The 19,587-nt window shown below is 44.4% G+C and overlaps 1 protein-coding gene across 1 annotated transcript; it reads left to right on the top strand.

Annotated features, from left to right (window-relative positions):
- The first annotated feature begins 8,587 nt into the window (after positions 1-8,587).
- On the top strand, positions 8,588-19,259 carry LOC149995701 (uncharacterized). Its single transcript, XM_090260981.1, has 3 exons — positions 8,588-8,785; positions 11,816-11,942; positions 16,861-19,259. Exons 1-3 carry the CDS (start codon positions 8,684-8,686, stop codon positions 18,843-18,845), a joined length of 2,214 nt encoding a protein of 737 aa, XP_090117107.1. The 5' UTR covers positions 8,588-8,683; the 3' UTR covers positions 18,846-19,259.
- Positions 19,260-19,587: the final 328 nt, after the last annotated feature.

Raw genomic sequence — 19,587 nt, 5'->3', positions numbered from 1 at the left:
CTCGCTGGCCAGCACTCAGTCCACTGAATTACACCAGCCAGGGCAGAATGATATACTTTTTAAAAAGAACAACCCTCATCCAGAAAGGACCAAAAGCCTTCTGTTAGGCCCTCTTTACCAGAGCTACCTATCCATTCCTTGACTCTGAAGGAGATTTAACTGTTAGTTTTCTTAGCCTCTTCTAAAGACTAGAGAGATTACAGAAAACCTCCCCAACATTGGTGTTTTAGAAACTACACAAAGAGGACATACCAGACCCAAATGCCCAAAACCTAAACCCAAAGATAACAGAAGAACCTGAAGCCTGCACAATCAGCATGAAACTTCCTGTTTTATAACTTACTCCCAAGATTACCCAGCAGCAAACAGCCTGCCCTTTATCACCCAATTAAAAAGAGCGACAGCCTTGCACCACGAGCACTTTGGCCACCTCTTTACATGTAAAGTCAATAAAAGTTGGCTCTGCATTTTCCTCCTGGTGAATTTTCACTGCCCTAGTCACCGAGTGACACTAGCTTTAGTTTAGTGGTTTGGCTCAGTGGATTGAGCGTCAGCCTGCGAGCTAAGTGTCGCTGGTTCGATCTTCCAGTCAGGGCACATCAGAGAAGGAAAACTCTGACTCCAAAAAACCTCCGCTGCCTTGCGGCATACCTCTTCAGGGGAAAGGCTAAGGGAGTAAACCCCGACAGAAAATCCGGAGCCGGAGTCCCTAAGGCGGTTTGACGTTGTAGTCAACACCGGCAACTCCTGCGGCGCACCTGAAGCCAAGCTGTATTGACTCCGTCTTTCCCTTGGACCCTTCAGCTGCGAAGAGAGGGGGGGTCTGCTGCATGGGCAACAGCAGACCCTCCATATCACCCTGCCCAGGCTCTGTAGCTTCAGCTTCACTGGAGAGGACACTCCAGCGTCATCGCAAGATGTCGATTCAACACGGGAGGAGACAGACACCGTGTCACTCCCGAGTCGGACTGCACAACCATTCTCGGCGGTGCAGATAGACTCTTAAGAAGCTACACCATCGTCTCTCGAGACGGACGGCTGCCAACGACGACGACGACGACGACGATGACGAGTCACCGAGTGTGCTAACAAACCCACCCTTGGTGCTTATTTCAAAAGTAGTTGGTATACACCAGATATCACCCGTGGGTGCCATTCCAAGTCCACACATCTCTCAAACCTCCCTCAAGTACTTGTGAAAATAAATGGATCTTTTTGGATTCGCCATATCTACTAGACTCAAGACAGACTCCAACCCATGGAGGAGGTGATTTCAGGGTGCCTTAGTCTGAACATGAATTTCCCACTGGAGCATCTCTGTCAGATCGTGTACACCTGAAGTTTGGTGTATGCTAATCAACCTGGTCCTGGACTTAGCAGTTCCCAAAAGATATGTCGATGGACTTAGCCATTCCCAAAGGATATGTTAATGGCCTGAACCAGTTTCCAGAGGAAATGCTAATGGATTAACCCGATATGTTAAAAAGCTGGTGTAGGAGGGGGAAAGCAATGAATTGTAAATGACCTACTGAATGTGTCTGCCCTGGCTGGTTTAGCTCAGTGGATTGAGCGTCGGCCTGCGAGCTAAGTGACGCTGGTTCGATCTTCCAGTCAGGGTACATCAGAGAAGGAAAACTCTGACTCCAAAAAACCTCCGCTGCCTTGCGGCATACCTCTTCAGGGGAAAGGCTAAGGGAGTAAACCCCGACAGAAAATCCGGAGCCGGAGTCCCTAAGGCGGTTTGACATTGTAGTCAACACCGGCAACTCCTGCGGCGCACCTGAAGCCAAGCTGTATTGACTCCGTCTTTCCCTTGGACCCTTCAGCTGCGAAGAGAGGGGGGGTCTGCTGCATGGGCAACAGCAGACCCTCCATATTACCCTGCCCAGGCTCTGTAGCTTCAGCGTCATCACAAGATGTCGATTCAACACGGGAGGAGACAGATACCATGTCACTCCCGAGTCGGACTGCACAGCCATTCTCGGCGGTGCAGATAGACTCTTAAGAAGCTACACCATCGTCTCTCGAGACGGACGGCTGCCAACGACTGAATATGTCAATAAGCAAATTCCTCCTTATGGAAAGGTGTATAAAACAGACGCTTGGTGAAGTGCCTGTGGCGATTCGGGTTCCATTTCTTCCCAGTGAGCCTCGTACCAGTCAGCGTTCTTCTGCTCTTTCTTCCCGTAAGCAATAATGGCGGAGTTGTATATGGCGTCGCGGAGACGTGGCCAATTGGATTCGATAATGTCATCTGCCGCCACTCCCTCACCGAGTGCATCTTCCATCTTGTTGATGAATTGCTGGGTCTTAACTGGGTTGCTGGCACAACTGGTGTTGATGCGTGGGCGACCCTTCATCTTGGAGTGGTGCAACCTCTTCGGCATTATGCGCACCTTGCTTACCACGAGGGCATGGTCCGTGTTGCAGTCTGCACTGTGGTAGCTGCGGGTGAGGAGGGTGCTGCCAATATCCGTTCTTCTGGTGATGACGAGGTCAAGCTGGTGCCAATGGCGGGAGCGGGGGTGCCTCCATGACACCTGGTGGATCTCTTTGCACTTGAAGAATGTGTTTGTCACGCACAGGCCGTGGTGACACAAAAGCTCAAGCAGTCGCTGACCATTCTCATTGATCTTTCCTCTCCCAAAGTTTCCAAGGCAGGTGGGCCAGGCCATGTGGTCGGCTCCTACTCTTGCGTTGAAGTCTCCAAGGAGATAGAGAGCGTTACTTCTGGGAATCTTGGATAACGCTTCGTCCAGTGCATGGTAAAACTGTTCTTTCTCTTCAGTGGTGGCGCAGAGGGTTGGGGCATACTCGCTAAGAATGCTGACTGGGCCGAAAGTTGTTGACAATCGGAGGGTAAGTAATCTCTCTGTGCCTCCTGTGGGTGGCTCTATGGAGTTAACAAGCGTGTTCTTCACAGCGAACCCAACACCATGCTGTCTTGGTTGGTCCGGAGACTTCCCTTGCCAGTAGAAGGTGTAGTTGGTTTCTCTGATAGTTCCATTGTCGGCCAACCGGGTCTCCTGTAGAGCCGCAATGTAGATGTTTAGTCGTGCCAGTTCCCTATCGATGACAGCGGTTTTCCTGGCACCCTTGATCCACGGAAGGTCTGCAGTAAGTCCGGGGCACATGGTCCTGATGTTCCAGCTAGCGAGGCGAAGAGCCGGAGGCTTTTTTCTTGTTGTTTGCTTGGAATTAACTGGTGCGGGTGTTTTGTGGCCCACTTTTCGAGAGGCGCCTCTCTGATCCACACGCACCCAGTGGGGCAGGCGAGCCATGGCGAGACGGCACCTAATTGGCTGGGGCTGCCCAGCTTGAGGCGGGCGGTAGCTGTCCAGTGAGGTGCGATGACCTCTCCCACCGTCAGAGGAGACCCCTGGCGCTCGTTTCCTTCGCCAATCGGACGAGCTTATAACCGGTATCTGTCTCCTCCCATGTTGAGTCGACATCTTGCGATGACGCTGGAGTGTCCTCTCCAGTGAAACTGAAGCTACAGAGCCTGGGAAGGGTGATATGGAGGGTCTGCTGTTGCCCATGCAGCAGACCCCCCCTCTCTTCGCAGCTGAAGGGTCCAAGGGAAAGACAAAGTCAATACAGCTTGGCTTCAGGTGCGCCGCAGGAGTTGCCGGTGTTGACTACAATGTCAAACCGCCTTAGGGACTCCGGCTCCGGATTTTCTGTCCGGGTTTACTCCCTTAGCCTTTCCCCTGAAGAGGTATGCCGCAAGGCAGCGGAGGTATATATATATATATATATATATATATATATATATATATATATACATAATTTTTTTTTGTCTTACTGTTGTAGAGTTGTTTCTGTATTTCGGAGATCAAACACTTTGTGATGTATCATTGGCAAATATGTGTGGGGGGTGTGTACCTTGGTTCAGAAAATTGTGACCCCCTGCACAATGAATGCCCTGAAGACAGAGGCAATGAAACAGACTGGAAACAGTCTCATGAAAAAGTTGCACCTTTCTGATAACAGGGAGGAAGTGATAAATAGATAACAACCGTCTCATGCCAGGCTGACTTTCACACAGTAGTTTCAAGGCTTTGTAAATAAGTTATCCCCATCCTGTTTGGCAAAATGTTTTTCCTGTTTGCTACTAAATAAATCTAAACTCTGGGATGGGGGCTGGAGCATTCTCACCTGAGGTGCTCACTCTTTGCTCTCCAGAACAGGCAGACAGTTTCTGTATTATTTTCACCCACACCATGGGATCTGCTGGTCAAAGAACCCCTCAAACTACGTTCTTCCATACAGTCAAATCCCTTTTCATTTTCATGGCTTTTGTTTAGCCATGCAGAAACTTTTAAATTTGATATAGTCCCATTGGTTTATTTTTCCTTTATTTCCTTTGCCTTAGGATTCAGTGATTTATTTGGTGAGAATATTATTTATTATTGGAAAGATGGGAAGCAAGGAAGAAAGAGGAAAGAAACATAGATGTAGGAGAGATACATCCACTGGTTGCCTCTCTCACGACCCTGTGACCTCGCTCACAACAGGCATGTGCCCTGCCCAGGAATCAAACCAGTGACCCTTTGTTTCACAGGCTTGTGCTCAATCCACTGAGCTACAACAGCCAGGGCTCAATTTCAGTCATTATATTTTAATATTATTCCCATTTATTACCTTTTAGATTTTTTACATGCTGCATTATCTTCTTATTTGTATTTCACAAGTTTTATTAGCCTGTTTAAGTTCTTCTTGGTGTCACTAATTCAAGTAGAAATTTTTAACATCCGTGTCCATCATAGATATGTAAGTAAAATACTTTTACAAAATCTAATTGTAATTCATGCACTGAAAATGTTAGAATGTACATGCAACTGTTGCTCTGAATATATTAAGGTTGTCTAAAACACTGAAAAAACTTGGTTTTTATACCATTAATTGTGAGCAAATCTCTGAATGAATGTCAGGAGGCTAGTTGTGTTTACTCAGAGATGAGAGCAAAGGTCCTTTATAGAGGTGTGGAGTGATATTGGAGGGGAGATATTAGGCAGCCCTAGAATATGTGGATGGTGTGACACTGTATCTTTTATTTCCTCAGAGTTTATTTTATCTAGCTCTCTGTTTTCATTACTTTTCCAGTCACAGAAATTATTGGTTTTCCTTCATAACGGTTCTTTAAAAAGTTTCTGAGGCATAGTTCGTCTGATAAGTATAGCTGGGAATATGGTTAGATAGCCAGTTTACATTTGTTGGCATACAAGAAAGTGTGGAAAAGGGGCGTATCACCGTCAGAAAAACGTTTTGGATTCAGAGATCTGATATTGTTTGGAAATAATGAGGAATTCACCTTTCTTATCAGAAGATATTTTTTATGGAATTTTCTTAATATGGTCTATTCCAACCTTCTAAGATTATGACATGTATCTGGGAATAATGGTTAAGTACCAATGTCATAATTGCTCTAAGAATGGTTGTAATGTTGGCATCCATGTTATATGGAAAATGGGCATCTGAACCTGAGGTAAAGGTTTTGAATTTTAGATTTTACCACCTATCCTAGACGTGAAGATCATTTCAGCTCTAAATGTGTTGAGATTATCTGAATGGGGACTGCAGATCATTTCTGGAAGAGAATCATATCAAACAAAGGAAGGTATTCCTGTTAATTAATGGAGTTATACAATGAGAATTGCCCTGGCTGGTTTGGCTCAGTGGATTGAGCGTCGGCCTGCGAGCTAAGTGTCGCTGGTTCGATCTTCCAGTCAGGGCACATCAGAGAAGGAAAACTCTGACTCCAAAAAACCTCCGCTGCCTTGCGGCATACCTCTTCAGGGGAAAGGCTAAGGGAGTAAACCCCGACAGAAAATCCGGAGCCGGAGTCCCTAAGGCGGTTTGACGTTGTAGTCAACACCGGCAACTCCTGCGGCGCACCTGAAGCTAAGCTGTATTGACTCCGTCTTTCCCTTGGACCCTTCAGCTGCGAAGAGAGGGGGGGTCTGCTGCATGGGCAACAGCAGACCCTCCATATCACCCTGCCCAGGCTCTGTAGCTTCAGCTTCACTGGAGGGACACTCCAGCGTCATCGCAAGATGTCGATTCAACACGGGAGGAGACAGATACTGTGTTACTCCCGAGTCGGACTGCACAGCCATTCTCGGCGGTGCAGATAGACTCTTAAGAGGCTACACCATCGTCTCTCGAGACGGACGGCTGCCGATACGATACAATACAATGAGAATTACTTATAGAGGTAGAAAAGGCTTCTTTAAGCCTGAGAACAGGTAAGACACAATGGGTGGTAAAGGACACTGACTTCTAAGAACATGAGATCTAACCTGAGCTATCACTCTCCCGTAACCTTGGCTATCATGAAATTGCTGTTTCTACAAAGTTTGAGTCCTTTTAACTCATGAGAACTTGAGGAAAAAGTAGGTGACAAGGATAGGAAGTGTTTTGCTGAAAAATTAAGAAGAGTTGAAGAAAAGACATGGTGTTGTGGTACATTTCTGCAACCATCATTTAGTAATTATTATATTTCATTTTATTCAGAGGTTCTTCTAGTTCTTGTTATGTATCTATGAATGTGTAACTATGTTTGCTAACTGACTTCCTTAAAACCTTTCTTGAAGCCTGGTGAAGAATTCAAAAAGTAAATATTATATGTTATACTAAATCTTAAGGTGATACTTTCTGTTGAAACATGAAAAAAGCAGCACACCAAAATGACAAGAGTGTAGATACTGAGTATTTTAAGAAATCTCACTGAAAATGAGGAGAAAGATTTAATTAGATCAGATGCTGTTCCATGGAAAATAAAAATGTGGCATAGTTTCCTCATTCTTGCACCTTGGCTGGAGTTTCAGACCATTTATATGTTCATTGTACCACTTGCAGGATGCTGGTAATGCTGTATCGTTTTATCTTTTGAAAAGTGATATTTAAGTAATATCTGGTAAGTTTTTGTATTTTATTCAACTCCTGTGTTACCTAGTTATAATGTTTTTCAAGTTTTGTTTATATTTTAGTGGGATGCAAGTTTTTAAATAACACAAGATTCAGTGTTTTTAAAAAATATTTTACTTATTTTCAGAGAGAGGGGAGGAGAAAGGAAGAACAACAATGTGTGGGAGAAACACAAGTCTGTTGCTTTTCACATGCCCCATTTAGTGAAACTCGCTGAAACGGAGTCATATGCCCTAATTGGAAATTGAACCGGAAACAATTCAGTGCCCAGACTCATGCTCAATATACTGAGCGACACTGACCTGATCTAAGCAGTACTTTTGAATTTTAATATCATTGCACATGTATATGTCCATATTTTTTGTTAACTTTAAGATTTAATGCCCTTTTTACATTTTTGAGGTACACATAGGTTGAGTATGCATATCTACGTTATTTATTCTAAATATAATTTATAAATAGGTTCACCGTGTTCCATTAGGAATGCAAGAACCATGTCTTCTCTGATCTTAAATATGTCTGGAGAGTAAAAAATCTCTTTTCTTCTGATAATTACACTATCATTTTTAAATTAAAATAACACGAATGACGATCAGAATTCAATTTTACCACTATTCCAAAAATGTATTTTCTTAGTTGATTTCTACAACAATAAATTTCCATTTAAGTTTATATTCTGTATCATTGTAAATTTGTGTATCAAACGTTTGTCTGACATTCTTGTGTTATCTCTGTCATATATGTGATGGTGTAAGTCATTTATATATATTTTTTCTACCCTGTAATGCAGGAATACCTCCTTTTACTATGACTGGCTGTATGGAGTTGCAGAGATGATGCACATTCATCTACAGGCACACAAGACCCTTCACCAGGAACAGATTGTCAGGGCAGCCCTGCTCTGAGAAATCACCCTGAGATGCTGTGGGAGCAAGTAACATGTTTATTGAAAGAACAAAAAAGGAGGAAGGGGGTTAAGGTGAGAAGAAAGTTCCGGACCAACTGAAGGGCCTCAAGGAGCAAGGTTATGGAAGAATGGAGACTTCTGGTCTTCCTGGTGCGCCAGTAGGAATCACTGGCCTAGACTTCTGCATGAGCCCTTTTACACTTGTCCAACACACATTTCGGTGAGGGTGAGTTTGCTTGTCAACATATTCAGTAGGTCATCTATATTTCACTGCTCTCGCTCACCGCCAACCAATTTAGTTAGCAAATCTGGACAGGTCTATTAACATTTCCCTCCAAGCGGGCTGAGTCCATCAGCACATCCTTTGGGAATCTCTAAGTCCATCCGCATATCCTTCCGGAATGCCAGCGAGGACCAGGTTGATGAGCGTATACTAAAGGTCCAGGTGTGCATTCCAGCTGCGTCCATGTTCAGATACAGATGACATCTCATCATTTTCAAGGTCTCTTTTGGACCAGGACGCGTTACTTCTCAGTACTTTCCCGGGTAAATCTTGGTATTTTTTCTTGGAATCAGATGGGAAACCCTTTCTACCCTCTTCAACAATAGGAACCACAGTACCCAGAAGGCTGTCCAGGGCTGAGCCAATGGAGGCTCAGAAAAGGCACTTCCGTTAGAGCCAAACGTTTGTGGGCGGGACTTCCGTCTGTCTGTGGCGGGCCTTTTGTCTTCAATCAGGTTCTCCTCACAGGTCAGAGGCGCAGTGGAGATACCCGTTGTTGTGGTGACACAAAGGCCACCGTGAGTCTCGGTGACTCCGCTCAGGTGACCTGCTCCTGCTCCGGGATGGGGACCGCGGTGCCCTGCGCCCCCGCCTCGCCCGTCGCTTCCGCCCCGCTCCGCCCACAGCGTCCGACGGCGGGGGCCGCACTGAGGCGCCGGGCTGAGGTGAGTGCCGTCCCGGGCCCTCCCCTCCCCCACCGAGCCCCGCACCCGGGTGCGCGGTGCCCGTCCCGTCCTGCAACCGAGGCCACGGCTTCCGGGTCGTGAGGCGCCGTGGGTGACACAGGGTGTCACGGGGTGAGATGGTGACGGGCTGAGGGGCCGCCGTGGAAGGACGCGCCGGTGCCGCTGACCCTGAAGGACGCGCAGTCCTGGCGGCCGCCCTGCATCGGCCTTAAACAGTCTGAGGCGGAGCAGGGGGCGGCGTTGCCAGGGAAGGCCGTGACCGAGAGGGGCCACGTGCTGCGTCTGGGTTTCCAAGGCTTTTCCATCCTGCTGAGACAGAAACCTGCTGGGGTCCGGTGATGAGAGAGAGAGGCTCAGGGAGAGGGGCCCTCGTTCCAGGTCAGAGGGCTGGTGAGAGGCCCCACTGAGGACAGACTCTTACCTGAGGTCCCCAGACCGCAGGGCGGGGCCGGGATACAGCTGAGACCCGCTGAGCTGGAGGTGCAGGTGGGTGCCTGCGTGTTCCCGCAGGTTCTGAAGTGGAAAACCATTATGGAACTAGACGAGGAAGGACAGGGTGTCCCAGCCCCTCCCTGGTGGTGACACTACCTTATGGTGTCGAAAGACTGTTCCTTTGATGGTTTCCCCGCTCTGGGATGTGAGGACCCTGTGGAAACCACAGACCTGAGTGCGGGTCACAGGTAAAATCAAGGTGCGCCCATTTGTGGTGTCAACGAAAGAAACAGTCAAACTGCAAAAACTGTTTTTACTGTTTATTTTAGCCAAACTGATGACGACTGCCAGGAAACAATCAACACAGGGAGAAAATGCTTCATAAAATGGCAGTTTTAGCATTTATTGTGTCCCTCAGATGAAAAGGGAAGACATAAGGAGGGAACTTGTACTCCATTGGTGATAGGTTAGTGAGGCGGGAGAAAAGAAAATGGATATTAAGATAAAAGTTAAAAATATCCTTATATAGGATAGTTAACATTTAATTAATGTAATAATAAAAACAATAATCAGTTGTTTGGTCTCTGTTCTGCTGCAGAGGGGTTAGAAAAAAGCAAATTATCCTGACATTCCAATGTATGTTAACTTAACTGCAAAAATAGATAGATGAGCTCTCTTAAGGGAAAAATGGACCTTTCTCACGGAAATTACTGGTCTAGTACAAGACTCATTGCCATGACTGGCTGTTGGTTGGGAAGTTTTAATTTCTGACCATATATCTATGGGTATTCTCGGTCTCAGTTTGTAAGGGAATTATGGTGGACCTCGTAAGCTGATCAGGTTTAGCATGTGGCATGCTGTTGCCCAGGTTTCTTTTTAAAATTTTTTTAAAAAAGTATATTTATTCATTTCATTTTTGAAATAGGGGAATGGAGAGAGAATGAGAAGGAGAGAAACATAGATGTGTGAGAAAAAGAACTGGTTGCCTCTTGGTTCCCCTGAACTGGGACATCCCCTCCAATCCAGGCATGTGCTATGTGCTCTGTCATGGAATGAAACCAGCTATCCCTAGGTTAGCAGGCGTGCATTCAATCCACTGACTCACACCAGTCAGGGCGGGGCCCCTATTTTTTTTTGTTACACAGTGGCAGCCAGTGGAAGAAGTTATGGAAGGTTATCTAGGGAGAGACACCTGCAATTGCAAATGCTTCGAGGTGCCACAGAGCTGGGATAGGTTCCTCACGTCTCTGTTTTTGTTAAAAACAATGAAGAGGGGGTCAAAAATCAACCCTTTAAAGTGGTTAAATGAGAATTTGGTTCAAGGATATAATGGGGCACTTGCATAAGAGAAAGGAGTTGATCTCCTCTGTGTTTAAGAGGCCCCATCTAGCAGCTAGTGGGAAACAGATTATGGGAGTAAAATAGGAGGCATGGAGCCCAGGATGAGGCAAGTTCTGTGATTGGAGGAGAGAGATGATAAACTGGAGTTGAGACTCAGAGATAAAAGAAAACTTCGAATTGTTGGACCACTCCTTTAATTACATTCTTCTTCATTACTGTTTTTCCCCCTTATTCTCTTTTATTACCCTCACTCACCACCCCCCCTCTTTTTTTTTGAAGGACACATAGAGTTTCAGATTTAAAAAATTTTTCTCTATTTTTTTCTTAATTTTTTTAGAGAGAAGGAGAGGAAGAACACATCAATATGTGCTTGCTTCTCAAGCAGTCCCAACTGTAGACCCAGCCCACAACCCAGGAATGTGCCCTGACCGGGAATAAAACCAGTGACTCTTTGATACACAGGCCAACACTCAGTCCAATGAGGCATATTCGTCAAGGGTAGATATTCAGATTTTGCAGCTGGAGAGGAGAAAGGAAAGGGTTCAAAACCACCCTAGAGTTTTTGGTCGTTAGCAGCTGAAGCAGTGGAGGCTCCATCAGCTGTGTTAGGGAAAATGGTGGTAGGTTAATTCTCTTTGGGAATATCAGAAGGTCCTTTTGGTTCACACACTAAAGGATTAAGAGCAGAAGGTGAAGACATTTTGTGAGCAGTTGAACATATGGGTTGGAAATCTTCAGAATGGTTGAGGATGGAGTCAAGCAAAGTGGGAAGATCTTTTGTGCATGACGGCAAAGGAGACAGAGCTGGGGATGTGAACCTGGGTGTGAGGCTATGAAGCAGGTAGAGATCACATGATGGTACACAGCTATAGGAAGTGTGAGCTGATGGTCCTGAAAACCTGGTGTGGGTAAATGAGGGTGAGACATAAGACTACATTTGCCTGTCCTTTGAGGCATGAAGTGGGAGACTCAGTGAAGTATGTCAGCAGGAAGAATGGGGCCCAGCTGCCTTGGCACTGAGATGACATTGTTTTGCCCCACTTGCTCATATCCCGCCTGCCCTTGCTGAGGGTTATGTGGGTAATTAATGAGGCAGATGAGACAGCAGGCAGCTCTGACACCAAGGGCTGCTGTGCTTTACTAACTGTGTGTCCTGAGGGGGCTGTGTGTAGGGCATTGTGGAATTGCTGTATTTCAGAAAGACTTTTCCAGATTTATTTGTGTTAATTCTGACAGGTGGTTGTGACCTTTGAGGATGTCGCCATGTGTTTCTCCAGGACAGAATGGCGCCTTCTTGGTGAAGCTCAGAGAATGCTGTACCTGAATGTCATGCTGGAGAACTATGCTCTTATATCTTCGCTGGGTAAGACCCTCTCTCCCAGTGCGCTCTTCTTTGGCACTCCTGTGCCCACTTTCCTCAGGGTTGCAGTTTGCTTCTTCTATTCTGAGCTCTAAGGGTCCTGATTAATGAATAACATTCTTGGGCTTTATACCGGAGAAATAGGGACTTCTTTCCAGCAAGTCTGCTAGCATGCAGGCAGGGTTTATAGTGATAGGTTCTCAGGGATTAGAACTGGGCTTGCCCAGGCGGAGGTGAAAGACATGGGTTCAGGGCAGGGCAAGGTAAGGGTAGGAAGGGCAGAGGTGCCAATAATCAGCAGGTCCTTTTTCCTGAGGACTTTTATCTTTGGAGGAATAGGGTTGGGGGAGCTACATATTGATTGTCAGGTAAAGGTGGTGTGAGTTTCCCCACTCGGCCAGACTTGACTACCCCAATGTACGTGTGTGTTTGGGGCGGTGTTGGAGGTTTCTAAACATGAATTCTCGTTTTGCTCTAGTTCATCTTATTGCAAAACAGAAAGCTGTCAGGATGCAATTAATTAGAATGGGGGCTGTTACCCACAGTTATTCATGGGCTCTTTCTCTAAGCCCTAGGGACCCCCTCATAAAACAGAGAGTGATCAGACAGGCAGTTAACAAAAGCTGTTTAATGGAACTTCTTTGGCCACTGTGGAACCCCTTCTGCCTACCAACCAGGCCTTTGATGATTACACTCTTTCAAATGCTTTCAGTCCCAGATAATGGAAATGATACACAGAACATCAGGGGCTACCGTCGTCCGTGCTAGCACAGTGCTTTTTGTGGTGTTTAGAACTCTGGGTGATATTGTGTGTCTGGGCTCAGGACTGCTGAGATCGTGGGTGAGGTATGTGTTCCTTCCTTTCCCTGCTCCTGTTCCGCCGTTGATCGTATCCAGGAGTCCTCCTTTTTGTTTCATTGCCCTAAAAATTTAATTAACTTAAATTAAAATGCAAAACAAGACAGAAAAAAAAAAGCTCACACTCTCCTCATGACCTTGACCAGGGTTTGCATTGCCCCAGTGCCTTGTGTTCTCGAGGGTGCACTCTGCCCTCACATGTGAACTGAGGGCACTGCCTGCTTTCCCAGTTCTCTGGGTAGATTTAGAGTTGGCATGCTGGTTTGTATGCACTGCCTCCTCCTCCTTGGAACCCATCACCTGCTGAACTGAACCCACAGGGAAGGATTTGAGGTCAGTAGTGTTGCCACAAGCCAAATACATTTCTTATTGATTAGTAACAATAAGTATTTTTTGTATTTCTGTCGATCTTTTCTACAGCTATATATATATTTTTATCATCACCGGAAACATTTTTATTGATTATTAGAAGAGGGAGTGAGAAGGAAAAATACCAGTGTCAGAGAGAAACATCTGTAGGTTGCCTCTGGATCGTACCTTTTTAAAAAAAACAACTAATTATTTTTTTACAAGCTTACTTTGTTTTGTTATATTTATTTTATTTATCTGTTTTGAGAGAGAGGGGAAAGGAGAAAGAGAAGGAGATAAATATCAATGTGCAATTGCCTCTCTCACGCTCCCAACCACTGACCTGGCATGCAACCTAGTCATGTGCCCTGACTGGGAATCGAACCAGGGACACTTGGTTTGCAAGCTGACGCTCAATCCACTGAGCCATAGCAGCCAGGGCTAGATCATACCTTTTGAAGGGGATCAAACCTGCAATCTAATCATGCATGGGACAGGGCTCAATTTAACTAAGCCTGTTGATCAGGACTGGATCAAAAACTATTCATATATATATTAGTTCTGTTTTCTCAATAGTGTTTTCAAATTTCAGTAACTCCTTTTTGCTGTAGAATGGGATCATCTACCCATTGTTGAAAGGGGAATATTTAAGTTGTCTGATGCTGTTGCATTTTGTTTTCTGCCTTCAGATCTCATATTTTTTGATTAATGTACTTAAAATTACTTTTAAGATTTTATTTATTTATTTTTCTAGAAAGAAGGGAAAGAATGGAGGAAAAAGAGGGAGAGAGAAAACTATTGGTAACCTGTATCCCACCCTCAACTGGACCACTGGCTTGGAACCCACAGATGTTCCCTGACTGGGTTTCAAACTGGTTACCTTTGGGTTTATAGGCCGATACTCAGTCCACTGAGTCACACCAGCCAAGGTTATTTATTTATTTCTATAAAATTTTTTGTATTTAAATACCGCTGACATATTATTATTTTGTTAGTTTCATAGGCTCAGTGGATTGAGCGTCGACCTGCGAGCTAAGTGTCGCTGGTTCGATCTTCCAGTCAGGGCACATCAGAGAAGGAAAACTCTGACTCCAAAAAACCTCCGCTGCCTTGCGGCATACCTCTTCAGGGGAAAGGCTAAGGGAGTAAACCCCGACAGAAAATCCGGAGCCGGAGTCCCTAAGGCGGTTTGACGTTGTAGTCAACACCGGCAACTCCTGCGGCGCACCTGAAGCCAAGCTGTATTGACTCCGTCTTTCCCTTGGACCCTTCAGCTGCGAAGAGAGGGGGGGTCTGCTGCATGGGCAACAGCAGACCCTCCATATCACCCTGCCCAGGCTCTGTAGCTTCAGCTTCACTGGAGAGGACACTCCAGTGTCATCGCAAGATGTCAATTCAACACGGGAGGAGACAGATACCGTGTCACTCCCGAGTCGGACTGCACAGCCATTCTCGGCGGTGCAGATGGACTCTTAAGAAGCTACACCATTGTCTCTCGAGACGGACGGCTGCCGACGACGATAATTATACATTGTGTAGCTTACTAAGTAATCATCTCAATAAATCTCACATCTATCTGACACCGTACGTAATTAGTAGAATGTTATTAGGTATATACTTTGGGCTGGACTTTATATCTCCATTACTATTCAATTACTGCCAATTTTACTCTCTAATCCCTTCACCTTGTTTCACTCATCATTAGATTTCTTTTAAATGCATTTATTTGAGCCACACTGTTGACAATAGTCAGGAAATTACTTCAGATGTTTTGTGTCTTGCATTTTGTGTCCTCCAGCTGCTATATGTCTTTTGATTAGAGAATTTCTTGAAGGACCTACTGTTGCTACCTTGTCATTGTTTTCTGCCTCTTTTGTACTTCCTTTTTATCTTCCTTTCTTGCTGTCTTTTTGTTTTTTTCTTTTCTCTGTTGTGTATCCCTCCGTTTAACAGGATTGTGCTTGATGTTTGTTTTTATTAGACTTCCATAAAACTATTCATACTCTTAACAGTTCATTGTAATCTGAAAACAGCTTCTTCTGCATGGGAAAATTATACCCTTTGCACCTCTGCCACACCACCCTTATATATGTTTTGATGTCACAATTCACATCTTTAAATATTGTTATTCTATTCCCAAATTGCCACCATTGTTATTTTTAATACACTTTATTTTTATTCAGTGCAATAGTTATGTAAAGTATGCTGTACCAATGAACCGTTTTAGTATTGTGAACTTGATAACATTACTGACCTTCCAGAGACTTTTACACTTTCCCACGTTTTCCTGTTTCTACTTATTATGCCTGTATTTTACCTGAAAGACTTTTCTTTTATTATATTTTAATTACATCTTTGATGCAACAAACAGGCCACTAGAGTCATTGACAGCACCAGTGCCATGTCTGAGAGAAGTTCTCACCCTTGTATTTAAAATCTAACGATGTTTGCAAAGCATGCTTTTCCGCTCTTCTTCTGTGTAGTTCTTTGCATTATCCTCCACTCTGTAGCTCTTTGTAATAACTGGGCTCTTAAGCCTCTCACCTGTTTCTGAAGGAATTCTTTTTTATCATGGATAATTGTCTGGTTATTCTGTTATATTTTTAAATTTTCATTTATGTATTTTTATAGAGAGGGGAAGGGAGGAAGAGAGAGAGAGAGAAACATCAATGTGTGATTGCCTCTTGTGCGCCCCCAACTGGGGACCTGACCCACAACCCAGGCATGTGCTCTGCCTGGGAATCGAACCTGTGACCCATTGGTTCACAGGCCTACACTCAGTCCACTAAACTGCACCAGTCATGGCTATTTATACTCGAAGGAGGTTGAATATTAGTATTTTTTATTCTGCCATCCTGCTGTCATCACGTACATAGAACTTTTGTACTTGGTTTGTTTGTGCGTAGTTGTTCTGTGACGATGCTGGTTATCATCTCTTCTGCTTTCTCTTTGGAGTTGCATCATCTGTATTCAACATAATTGCTGAACTGGGAGGGAGGTGGATGAGTCCCATGTACCACAACATGAGAGGACTGTCAAAGAGGGTGACTTGCGTTGGTGAAGGGGAGTTGGGTAGAATTTGATTCTACGGCTTTGTTAAAACATAATGAGGAAGCACTTCTCTTTAAGTGTATTTTATCATTATTGCCAGGGGCCACACTTGATCCACTTGTTCTTTCACAGTGCTAGCACATTCTCAGTTTGTCATTTTCAACAGTTTTCATTTAAACTCAGAGATCCAGCCAGGGATAAATGTCTGCCTCTGAGCCTCTACACCACATCCATTTCTGTGAGGAGACCTTTTGGTGTCCCCTCAAATTTTGATCAGTGCCTGTGGACCTTCATGTGTGCACATACTTCTCTGGAAACTTTGCACAGCATCTGCTCTGCTGCAGTTGATACTGGTGGTTTGAGGCACATTCCCATTCCTCTACACAGTCTTACATCACAAGCAGGACTGGTTTTTCACGAAGCCATTAGCAGAGGACAGCTTGTATGCCCAGCCTCTCTTTCTTGTGTCTCGTCCTATCCTTATATCTTCCACTTAGTGAGGTGCCCTTATTTACTGACCTGAGGGCCTTTATCAGGGTCTGTCTCACTAGTTTTCAAAATTACCATGTCGGTGCATGTCAGATGTTACACATTCATATTTGTGATGAGAAGACCCCCTCCCTATAGGTCACTTATGTATTCACTAGTGTTTGTATCTGTTCAGGTTGCTGCTGTGGAGCAGAGGATGTGGAGACACCCATTGGACAGGATATTTCTCAAAGACCGTCTCACATTAACAACCTCAAGTCAGCGTTGTCTGTCCAGAAGCGCCATCCCTGTGGGAGTTGTGGGCCTGTCTTGAGAGATATTTTCCTATTCATTGACCAGCAGGGAACACAATTCAGCCCACCACTGCTGAGGTGTGGGGCATGTGCAGAAGCATTTTATTATTTCAGTGCAGAGAGTCACCAGCACCAGGTAGAGCACACAACAAAGAACTATTTCACAAGAACTGTGGACAGAATCTCCCTTGCAAAAAGCTGCAATTTCCATGTATCACAGAATCCTGGTACTTCCACTTATGTTGGAAAATGCTTTCTTAACAGTTCTGGACATAAAGAGCAACTGGATACTCACACCATGCAAAGGGCAAAGGAAATCTCTACGTCTGGAATAAATTTGAAAGGTACAAAATATTATTACACCCCAAGAGAAGATAAGAAAACCATGGGCTGTGATGACCCAGTTATTGAGAACCAGAGTTTCCTTACTGGAAGTCAAGGTTTTATGTGTTGTGAATGTGGGAAATCTTTTAACAATTGTTCTTCCCTCCAGGTTCACCAGAGAGTTCACACTGGAAAAAGGCCTTATGCTTGCAGTGAATGTGGAAAATCTTTTACTATTAGCTCTTCTCTCCTTTATCATCACAGAGTTCACACTGGAGAAAAGCCCTATAAGTGTGGTGTATGTGGGAAATCTTTTACCCAAAGCTCTTCCCTCAATGTTCATCAGAAAGTTCACACTGGAATAAGGCCCTATGAGTGTGGTAAATGTGCAAAGTCTTTTACCAGAAACTGTGACCTTTGCAGGCATCAGAGAATTCACACTGGAGAGAGGCCTTATGAGTGCGGTGAATGTGGAAAGTCTTTTATCGATAGCTCTGCCCTCCGTTATCATCACAGAGTTCACACTGGAGAAATACCTTTTAAGTGCAGTGAATGTGGAAAATACTTTACTAATAGCTATACTCTCCATTATCATCAGAAAGTTCACAGAGGAGAAAAGCCATATGAGTGTGGTGAATGTGGGAAGTCTTTTATCCGTAGATCTGAACTCAATTATCATCAGAGAGTTCACACTGGAGAAAGACCTTATGAGTGTGGTGAATGTGGGAAGTCTTTTACCAGTAGATCTCATCTCTGTCGGCATCAGAGAGTTCACACCGGAGAAAGGCCCTATGAGTGCGGTGAATGTGGGAAATCTTTTACCTATAGCTCATCCCTTCTCGTTCATCAGAGAGTTCACACTAGAGAAAGGCCTTATGAGTGCACTGAATGTGGAAAATCTTTTTCCTACAGCTCATCCCTTCTGGTTCATCAGAGAGTTCACACTGGAGAAAGGCCTTATAAGTGCACTGAATGTGGAAAATCTTTCACTAATAGCTCTGTCCTTAGTGAACATCAAAGAGTTCACACTGGAAAAAGGCCTTACAAGTGCACTGAATGTGGAAAATCTTTTACCCGTAGCTCATCCCTCCATTATCATCACCAAGTTCACACTGGAGAAAGGCCTTATGAGTGCAGTGAATGTGGAAAATCTTTTACCAAAAGCTTTGAACTTCGTAGGCATCACAGAGTTCATACTGGAGAAAGGCCTTATGAGTGCGGTAAATGTGGGAAAGTTTTTACCAGTAGCTCCTACCTTCGTGTTCATCTGCGAGTTCACTCTGGGGAAAGGCCTTATGAGTGCAGTGAATGTGGAAAATCTTTTACCAGTAACCCTGCCCTTCGTTATCATCACAGACTTCACACTGGAGCTGGATTAAGGCATTATGAGTGCGATAAATGTGGGAAAATTTTTACCAGTAGCTCCTACCTCCGTGTTCATCAGCGAGTTCACACTGGGGAAAGGCCTTATGAGTGCAGTGAATGTGGAAAATCTTATACCAGTAACCCTGCCCTCCGTTATCATCACAGAGTCCACACTTGAGAACAGCCCTTATGAGTTTGATGAATGTTGCAAATATTTTACCAGTAGCTCTCACCTCTACTGTCATTACAGAGTTCTCAATGGAAAAAGGACTTCTAAGTGCAGTTAATGAGGGAAATCTTGTATCTATAGCTCGGTTTCTCATTGTCATCAAAGGATTCACACTGGATAAAGGCCTTCCAAGTGCTTGAATATGGGGAACCCTTTCCCATCAAAGTCTTCACAACAAAGAAGCACAAATGTGGGAAATATTTTCCCTGTAGTATTAACCTTCATTGTTATTAGAAACTGCGCACAGGAGAAAAGTTTTGTGCCTGCAGAGAATATGTAAAATTTCGTTTTGTCAGTAACCTTCATTATCCTTAGAGACTTCACACTGGACAAACACATTGTGAGTGCAGTTAAATGGCAATTCTTTCTGCCCTTCCTAGATCTGTCATCACAGGTTTCACACAGGAGAAATACATGTGTTTGCAATGAACATGGGAAATGTTCTTTTGTGACAGTGATTTTCCTTAGTATGGTAGAGTCTATACCTTATAAATGCATTTTGAGTGCTGGGAAAATGGAACTTCTTGTCACTGTGAGTATTGCCTTCTTTGTCATTAAATAATAACAATGTCTCTGTTCTTATAACTTAAGAAAATTTGAGGAATATTTTCTATCCATTGCTTTTGTTATCTTTTGACGAGTCACACAGGAAAAACTTTTATGCATCCAATATGAGAATTTTCTTTCTCTA

Source organism: Furipterus horrens, unplaced genomic scaffold (genome assembly GCF_987537825.1).
Source record: "Furipterus horrens unplaced genomic scaffold, mFurHor1.1.pri manual_scaffold_13, whole genome shotgun sequence".
NCBI classification, from domain to species: domain Eukaryota; kingdom Metazoa; phylum Chordata; class Mammalia; order Chiroptera; family Furipteridae; genus Furipterus; species Furipterus horrens.
This window is presented reverse-complemented; position numbering and strand designations above follow the sequence as displayed.

Coding starts and splice junctions, on each gene's coding strand:
- LOC149995701 (XM_090260981.1), top strand. CDS start 8,684: ATGGGGACCGCGGTGCCCTGCGCCCCCGCCTCGCCCGTCGCTTCCGCC. Junction 8,786..11,815: donor CACTGAGGCGCCGGGCTGAG/GTGAGTGCCGTC, acceptor TAATTCTGACAG/GTGGTTGTGACCTTTGAGGA. Junction 11,943..16,860: donor TGCTCTTATATCTTCGCTGG/GTAAGACCCTCT, acceptor GTATCTGTTCAG/GTTGCTGCTGTGGAGCAGAG.